The following is an 11,000-nucleotide window of genomic DNA, read 5'->3' on the forward strand; positions in this document are numbered from 1 at the left end:
GATTATACAGTATACACTGGAGGATTCTGGGTGATGAGAGGAGACTGCTGGGAGATTATACAGTATACACTGGAGGATTCTGGGTAATGAGAGGAGAGGAGACTGATGGGAGATTATACAGTATACACTGGAGGATTCTAGGTGATGTCGGTCTTGTTGGTAGTGTTGAGCGAGTATGTTCTGTGCGAGTATGCTCGAGCCGAGCTCCGAGTATTTACAGCTGCTCGGTGATATGGTTGAATCGCTCCCGTGTGCATGATTTGCGACTGTTTGACATCTTTAATACATTTGAGGAATGTGTAAGAAGCAGACATTCCTCACATGTATTAAAGCTGTCAAAAAGTCGCAAATCATGCACACGGGAGCGATTCAACCATATCACCGAGCAGCTATAAATACTCGGAGCTCGGCCGAGCATACTCGCTCATCACTACTTGTTGGTTGTCAGGTTCCTCTCCGGTGTCAGGACGTTGCCGTCTATTTCTCCCTGGAGGAGTGGGATTATGTAGAAGGACACCGGGATCAGTACAAGAACGTCAGGATGGAGGAGCGCTGGCATCTTGCATCACGCGGTAAGGAGATCATAGCCGTCTGCACTGTAACAGAATAGGGGGATCCTGTGTGAAACCACAAATACACACCCCTAAATGTCCGCTGTGATAGATCTACCCAGTCACTGTATACACATAACTGCACTGTGCACTCCAGATGTACGTATGCACGCACAGCATCCATACAGAAGTGTGTATGGGTGTATATATGTAACACCACTCCTTACAGGCTATGTTACATGAGTTATGCACGCACAGCATCCATACAGAAGTGTGTATAGGTGTATATATGTAACACCACTCCTTACAGGCTATGTTACATGAGTTATGCACGCACAGCATCCATACAGAAGTGTGTATGGGTGTATATATGTAACACCACTCCTTACAGGCTATGTTACATGAGTTATGCACACACAGCATCCATACAGAAGTGTGTATGGGTGTATATATGTAACACCACTCCTTACAGGCTATGTTACATGAGTTATGCACACACAGCATCCATACAGAAGTGTGTATGGGTGTATATATGTAACACCACTCCTTACAGGCTATGTTACATGAGTTATGCACACACAGCATCCATACAGAAGTGTGTATGGGTGTATATATGTAACACCACTCCTTACAGGCTATGTTACATGAGTTATGCACGCACAGCATCCATACAGAAGTGTGTATGCGTGTATATATGTAACACCACTCCTTACAGGCTATGTTACATGAGTTATGCGCACACAGCATCCATACAGAAGTGTGTATGGGTGTATATATGTAACACCACTCCTTACAGGCTATGTTACATGAGTTATGCACACACAGCATCCATACAGAAGTGTGTATGCGTGTATATATGTAACACCACTCCTTACAGGCTATGTTACATGAGTTATGCACACACAGCATCCATACAGAAGTGTGTATGGGTGTATATATGTAACACCACTCCTTACAGGCTATGTTACATGAGTTATGCGCACACAGCATCCATACAGAAGTGTGTATGGGTGTATATATGTAACACCACTCCTTACAGGCTATGTTACATGAGTTATGCACGCACAGCATCCATACAGAAGTGTGTATGGGTGTATATATGTAACACCACTCCTTACAGGCTATGTTACATGAGTTATGCGCACACAGCATCCATACAGAAGTGTGTATGCGTGTATATATGTAACACCACTCCTTACAGGCTATGTTACATGAGTTATGCGCACACAGCATCCATACAGAAGTGTGTATGGGTGTATATATGTAACACCACTCCTTACAGGCTATGTTACATGAGTTATGCGCACACAGCATCCATACAGAAGTGTGTATGCGTGTATATATGTAACACCACTCCTTACAGGCTATGTTACATGAGTTATGCGCACACACCATCCATACAGAAGTGTGTATGGGTGTATATATGTAACACCACTCCTTACAGGCTATGTTACATGAGTTATGCACACACAGCATCCATACAGAAGTGTGTATGCGTGTATATATGTAACACCACTCCTTACAGGCTATGTTACATGAGTTATGCACACACAGCATCCATACAGAAGTGTGTATGGGTGTATATATGTAACACCACTCCTTACAGGCTATGTTACATAAGTTATGCGCACACAGCATCCATACAGAAGTGTGTATGGGTGTATATATGTAACACCACTCCTTACAGGCTATGTTACATGAGTTATGCACACACAGCATCCATACAGAAGTGTGTATGGGTGTATATATGTAACACCACTCCTTACAGGCTATGTTACATGAGTTATGCACACACAGCATCCATACAGAAGTGTGTATGCGTGTATATATGTAACACCACTCCTTACAGGCTATGTTACATGAGTTATGCACACACAGCATCCATACAGAAGGGTGTATGGGAGTATATATGTAACACCACTCCTTACAGTCTATGTTACATGAGTTATGCACACACAGCATCCATACAGAAGTGTGTATGGGAGTATATATGTAACACCACTCCTTACAGGCTATGTTACATGAGTTATGCACACACAGCATCCATACAGAAGGGTGTATGGGTGTATATATGTAACACCACTCCTTACAGGCTATGTTACATGAGTTATGCACACACATCATCCATACAGAAGTGTGTATGGGTGTATATATGTAACACCACTCCTTACAGGCTATGTTACATGAGTTATGCACACACAGCATCCATACAGAAGTGTGTATGGGAGTATATATGTAACACCACTCCTTACAGGCTATGTTACATGAGTTATGCACACACAGCATCCATACAGAAGTGTGTATGGGAGTATATATGTAACACCTCTCCTTACAGGCTATGTTACATGAGTTATGCACACACAGCATCCATACAGAAGTGTGTATGGGTGTATATATGTAACACCACTCCTTACAGGCTATGTTACATGAGTTATGCACACACAGCATCCATACAGAAGTGTGTATGGGTGTATATATGTAACACCACTCCTTACAGGCTATGTTACATGAGTTATGCACACACAGCATCCATACAGAAGTGTGTATGGGTGTATATATGTAACACCACTCCTTACAGGCTATGTTACATGAGTTATGCACACACAGCATCCATACAGAAGTGTGTATGGGTGTATATATGTAACACCACCCCTTACAGGCTATGTTACATGAGTTATGCACACACAGCATCCATACAGAAGTGTGTATGCGTGTATATATGTAACACCACTCCTTACAGGCTATGTTACATGAGTTATGCACACACAGCATCCATACAGAAGTGTGTATGGGTGTATATATGTAACACCACTCCTTACAGTCTATGTTACATGAGTTATGCACACACAGCATCCATACAGAAGTGTGTATGGGTGTATATATGTAACACCACTCCTTACAGGCTATGTTACATGAGTTATGCACACACATCATCCATACAGAAGTGTGTATGGGTGTATATATGTAACACCACTCCTTACAGGCTATGTTACATGAGTTATGCACACACAGCATCCATACAGAAGTGTGTATGGGAGTATATATGTAACACCACTCCTTACAGGCTATGTTACATGAGTTATGCACACACAGCATCCATACAGAAGTGTGTATGGGTGTATATATGTAACACCACTCCTTACAGGCTATGTTACATGAGTTATGCACACACAGCATCCATACAGAAGTGTGTATGGGTGTATATATGTAACACCACTCCTTACAGGCTATGTTACATGAGTTATGCACACACAGCATCCATACAGAAGTGTGTATGGGTGTATATATGTAACACCACTCCTTACAGGCTATGTTGCATGAGTTATGCACACACAGCATCCATACAGAAGTGTGTATGGGTGTATATATGTAACACCACTCCTTACAGGCTATGTTACATGAGTTATGCACACACAGCATCCATACAGAAGTGTGTATGGGTGTATATATGTAACACCACTCCTTACAGGCTATGTTACATGAGTTATGCACACACAGCATCCATACAGAAGTGTGTATGGGTGTATATATGTAACACCACTCCTTACAGGCTATGTTACATGAGTTATGCACACACAGCATCCATACAGAAGTGTGTATGCGTGTATATATGTAACACCACTCCTTACAGGCTATGTTACATGAGTTATGCGCACACAGCATCCATACAGAAGCGTGTATGGGTGTATATATGTAACACCACTCCTTACAGGCTATGTTACATGAGTTATGCGCACACAGCATCCATACAGAAGTGTGTATGCGTGTATATATGTAACACCACTCCTTACAGGCTATGTTACATGAGTTATGCACACACAGCATCCATACAGAAGTGTGTATGGGTGTATATATGTAACACCACTCCTTACAGGCTATGTTACATGAGTTATGCACACACAGCATCCATACAGAAGTGTGTATGGGTGTATATATGTAACACCACTCCTTACAGGCTATGTTACATGAGTTATGCGCACACAGCATCCATACAGAAGTGTGTATGGGTGTATATATGTAACACCACTCCTTACAGGCTATGTTACATGAGTTATGCACACACAGCATCCATACAGAAGTGTGTATGGGTGTATATATGTAACACCACTCCTTACAGGCTATGTTACATGAGTTATGCACACACAGCATCCATACAGAAGGGTGTATGGGAGTATATATGTAACACCACTCCTTACAGTCTATGTTACATGAGTTATGCACACACAGCATCCATACAGAAGTGTGTATGGGAGTATATATGTAACACCACTCCTTACAGGCTATGTTACATGAGTTATGCACACACAGCATCCATACAGAAGGGTGTATGGGTGTATATATGTAACACCACTCCTTACAGGCTATGTTACATGAGTTATGCACACACAGCATCCATACAGAAGTGTGTATGGGTGTATATATGTAACACCACTCCTTACAGGCTATGTTACATGAGTTATGCACACACATCATCCATACAGAAGTGTGTATGGGTGTATATATGTAACACCACTCCTTACAGGCTATGTTACATGAGTTATGCACACACAGCATCCATACAGAAGTGTGTATGGGAGTATATATGTAACACCACTCCTTACAGGCTATGTTACATGAGTTATGCACACACAGCATCCATACAGAAGTGTGTATGGGAGTATATATGTAACACCTCTCCTTACAGGCTATGTTACATGAGTTATGCACACACAGCATCCATACAGAAGTGTGTATGGGTGTATATATGTAACACCACTCCTTACAGGCTATGTTACATGAGTTATGCACACACAGCATCCATACAGAAGTGTGTATGGGTGTATATATGTAACACCACTCCTTACAGGCTATGTTACATGAGTTATGCACACACAGCATCCATACAGAAGTGTGTATGGGTGTATATATGTAACACCACTCCTTACAGGCTATGTTACATGAGTTATGCACACACAGCATCCATACAGAAGTGTGTATGGGTGTATATATGTAACACCACCCCTTACAGGCTATGTTACATGAGTTATGCACACACAGCATCCATACAGAAGTGTGTATGCGTGTATATATGTAACACCACTCCTTACAGGCTATGTTACATGAGTTATGCACACACAGCATCCATACAGAAGTGTGTATGGGTGTATATATGTAACACCACCCCTTACAGGCTATGTTACATGAGTTATGCACACACAGCATCCATACAGAAGTGTGTATGCGTGTATATATGTAACACCACTCCTTACAGGCTATGTTACATGAGTTATGCGCACACAGCATCCATACAGAAGGGTGTATGCGTGTATATATGTAACACCACTCCTTACAGTCTATGTTACATGAGTTATGCACACACAGCATCCATACAGAAGTGTGTATGGGTGTATATATGTAACACCACTCCTTACAGGCTATGTTACATGAGTTATGCACACACATCATCCATACAGAAGTGTGTATGGGTGTATATATGTAACACCACTCCTTACAGGCTATGTTACATGAGTTATGCACACACAGCATCCATACAGAAGTGTGTATGGGAGTATATATGTAACACCACTCCTTACAGGCTATGTTACATGAGTTATGCACACACAGCATCCATACAGAAGTGTGTATGGGTGTATATATGTAACACCACTCCTTACAGGCTATGTTACATGAGTTATGCACACACAGCATCCATACAGAAGTGTGTATGGGTGTATATATGTAACACCACTCCTTACAGGCTATGTTACATGAGTTATGCACACACAGCATCCATACAGAAGTGTGTATGGGTGTATATATGTAACACCACTCCTTACAGGCTATGTTGCATGAGTTATGCACACACAGCATCCATACAGAAGTGTGTATGGGTGTATATATGTAACACCACTCCTTACAGGCTATGTTACATGAGTTATGCACACACAGCATCCATACAGAAGTGTGTATGGGTGTATATATGTAACACCACTCCTTACAGGCTATGTTACATGAGTTATGCACACACAGCATCCATACAGAAGTGTGTATGCGTGTATATATGTAACACCACTCCTTACAGGCTATGTTACATGAGTTATGCGCACACAGCATCCATACAGAAGCGTGTATGGGTGTATATATGTAACACCACTCCTTACAGGCTATGTTACATGAGTTATGCGCACACAGCATCCATACAGAAGTGTGTATGCGTGTATATATGTAACACCACTCCTTACAGGCTATGTTACATGAGTTATGCACACACAGCATCCATACAGAAGTGTGTATGGGTGTATATATGTAACACCACTCCTTACAGGCTATGTTACATGAGTTATGCACACACAGCATCCATACAGAAGTGTGTATGGGTGTATATATGTAACACCACTCCTTACAGGCTATGTTACATGAGTTATGCGCACACAGCATCCATACAGAAGTGTGTATGGGTGTATATATGTAACACCACTCCTTACAGGCTATGTTACATGAGTTATGCACACACAGCATCCATACAGAAGTGTGTATGGGTGTATATATGTAACACCACTCCTTACAGGCTATGTTACATGAGTTATGCACACACAGCATCCATACAGAAGTGTGTATGGGTGTATATATGTAACACCACTCCTTACAGGCTACGCTACATGAGTTATGCGCACACAGCATCCATACAGAAGTGTGTATGGGTGTATATATGTAACACCACTCCTTACAGGCTATGTTACATGAGTTATGCACACACAGCATCCATACAGAAGTGTGTATGGGTGTATATATGTAACACCACTCCTTACAGGCTATGTTACATGAGTTATGCACACACAGCATCCATACAGAAGCGTGTATGGGTGTATATATGTAACACCACTCCTTACAGGCTATGTTACATGAGTTATGCGCACACAGCATCCATACAGAAGTGTGTATGGGTGTATATATGTAACACCACTCCTTACAGGCTATGTTACATGAGTTATGCACACACAGCATCCATACAGAAGTGTGTATGGGTGTATATATGTAACACCACTCCTTACAGGCTATGTTACATGAGTTATGCGCACACAGCATCCATACAGAAGTGTGTATGGGTGTATATATGTAACACCACTCCTTACAGGCTATGTTACATGAGTTATGCACACACAGCATCCATACAGAAGTGTGTATGGGTGTATATATGTAACACCACTCCTTACAGGCTATGTTACATGAGTTATGCGCACACAGCATCCATACAGAAGTGTGTATGGGTGTATATATGTAACACCACTCCTTACAGGCTATGTTACATGAGTTATGCACACACAGCATCCATACAGAAGTGTGTATGGGTGTATATATGTAACACCACTCCTTACAGGCTATGTTACATGAGTTTTGTGCACACAGCATCCATACAGAAGTGTGTATGGGTGTATATATGTAACACCACTCCTTACAGGCTACGTTACATGAGTTATGTGCACACAGCATCCATACAGAAGTGTGTATGGGTGTATATATGTAACACCACTCCTTACAGGCTATGTTACATGAGTTATGCACACACACCATCCATACAGAAGTGTGTATGGGTGTATATATGTAACACCACTCCTTACAGGCTATGTTACATGAGTTATGCACACACAGCATCCATACAGAAGTGTGTATGGGTGTATATATGTAACACCACTCCTTACAGGCTATGTTACATGAGTTATGCGCACACAGCATCCATACAGAAGTGTGTATGCGGTGTATATATGTAACACCACTCCTTACAGGCTATGTTACATGAGTTATGCACACACAGCATCCATACAGAAGTGTGTATGGGTGCATATATGTAACACCACTCCTTACAGGCTATGTTACATGAGTCATGCACGCACAGCATCCATACAGAAGTGTGTATGGGTGTATATATGTAACACCACTCCTTACAGGCTATGTTACATGAGTTATGCACACACAGCATCCATACAGAAGTGTGTATGGGTGTATATATGTAACACCACTCCTTACAGGCTATGTTACATGAGTTATGCACACACAGCATCCATACAGAAGTGTGTATGGGTGTATATATGTAACACCACTCCTTACAGGCTATGTTACATGAGTTATGCGCACACAGCATCCATACAGAAGTGTGTATGCGTGCATATATGTAACACCACTCCTTACAGGCTATGTTACATGAGTTATGCACGCACAGCATCCATACAGAAGTGTGTATGGGTGTATATATGTAACACCACTCCTTACAGGCTATGTTACATGAGTTATGCACACACAGCATCCATACAGAAGTGTGTATGGGTGTATATATGTAACACCACTCCTTACAGGCTATGTTACATGAGTTATGCGCACACAGCATCCATACAGAAGTGTGTATGGGTGTATATATGTAACACCACTCCTTACAGGCTATGTTACATGAGTTATGCACACACAGCATCCATACAGAAGTGTGTATGGGTGTATATATGTAACACCACTCCTTACAGGCTATGTTACATGAGTTATGCGCACACAGCATCCATACAGAAGTGTGTATGGGTGTATATATGTAACACCACTCCTTACAGGCTGTGTTACATGAGTTATGCACGCACAGCATCCATACAGAAGTGTGTATGGGTGTATATATGTAACACCACTCCTTACAGGCTATGTTACATGAGTTATGCACGCACAGCATCCATACAGAAGTGTGTATGGGTGTATATATGTAACACCACTCCTTACAGGCTATGTTACATGAGTTATGCACGCACAGCATCCATACAGAAGTGTGTATGGGTGTATATATGTAACACCACTCCTTACAGGCTATGTTACATGAGTTATGCACGCACAGCATCCATACAGAAGTGTGTATGGGTGTATATATGTAACACCACTCCTTACAGGCTATGTTACATGAGTTATGCACACACAGCATCCATACAGAAGTGTGTATGGGTGTATATATGTAACACCACTCCTTACAGGCTATGTTACATGAGTTATGCACGCACAGCATCCATACAGAAGTGTGTATGGGTGTATATATGTAACACCACTCCTTACAGGCTATGTTACATGAGTTATGCACGCACAGCATCCATACAGAAGTGTGTATGGGTGTATATATGTAACACCACTCCTTACAGGCTATGTTACATGAGTTATGCACACACAGCATCCATACAGAAGTGTGTATGGGTGTATATATGTAACACCACTCCTTACAGGCTATGTTACATGAGTTATGCACACACAGCATCCATACAGAAGTGTGTATGGGTGTATATATGTAACACCACTCCTTACAGGCTATGTTACATGAGTTATGCACACACAGCATCCATACAGAAGTGTGTATGGGTGTATATATGTAACACCACTCCTTACAGGCTATGTTACATGAGTTATGCACACACAGCATCCATACAGAAGTGTGTATGGGTGTATATATGTAACACCACTCCTTACAGGCTATGTTACATGAGTTATGCACACACAGCATCCATACAGAAGTGTGTATGGGTGTATATATGTAACACCACTCCTTACAGGCTATGTTACATGAGTTATGCACACACAGCATCCATACAGAAGTGTGTATGGGTGTATATATGTAACACCACTCCTTACAGGCTATGTTACATGAGTTATGCACACACAGCATCCATACAGAAGTGTGTATGGGTGTATATATGTAACACCACTCCTTACAGGCTATGTTACATGAGTTATGCACACACAGCATCCATACAGAAGTGTGTATGGGTGTATATATGTAACACCACTCCTTACAGGCTATGTTACATGAGTTATGCACGCACAGCATCCATACAGAAGTGTGTATGCGTGCATATATGTAACACCACTCCTTACAGGCTATGTTACATGAGTTATGCACACACAGCATCCATACAGAAGTGTGTATGGGTGTATATATGTAACACCACTCCTTACAGGCTATGTTACATGAGTTATGCACGCACAGCATCCATACAGAAGTGTGTATGCGTGCATATATGTAACACCACTCCTTACAGGCTATGTTACATGAGTTATGCACACACAGCATCCATACAGAAGTGTGTATGGGTGTATATATGTAACACCACTCCTTACAGGCTATGTTACATGAGTTATGCACGCACAGCATCCATACAGAAGTGTGTATGCGTGCATATATGTAACACCACTCCTTACAGGCTATGTTACATGAGTTATGCACACACAGCATCCATACAGAAGTGTGTATGGGTGTATATATGTAACACCACTCCTTACAGGCTATGTTACATGAATCTCTCTACATCCATACAGAAGTGTGTATGCGTGCATATATGTAACACCACTCCTTACAGGCTATGTTACATGAGTTATGCTACACAACAGCATCCCATACCAGAAGTGTGTATGGGTGTATATATGTTAACACCACTCCTTACAGGCTATGTTACATGA

The 11,000-nt window shown here is 41.7% G+C and overlaps 1 protein-coding gene across 1 annotated transcript in view; it reads left to right on the forward strand.

The window, feature by feature from the left end:
• The window catches only part of LOC141164549 (uncharacterized), a 160,990-nt gene that overhangs the window by 55,758 nt on the left and 94,232 nt on the right, over window positions 1-11,000 (forward strand). Inside the window, exon 4 of the mRNA XM_073649932.1 lies at window positions 449-572. Coding sequence (XP_073506033.1) covers window positions 449-572 — 124 coding nt within the window. The remainder of the gene's footprint in view (window positions 1-448; window positions 573-11,000) is intronic.

Source organism: Phyllobates terribilis, unplaced genomic scaffold, assembly GCF_046119375.1.
Source record: "Phyllobates terribilis strain yellow unplaced genomic scaffold, ASM4611937v1 Scaffold_1__5_contigs__length_1240528914, whole genome shotgun sequence".
Taxonomy (NCBI): Eukaryota; Metazoa; Chordata; class Amphibia; order Anura; family Dendrobatidae; genus Phyllobates; species Phyllobates terribilis.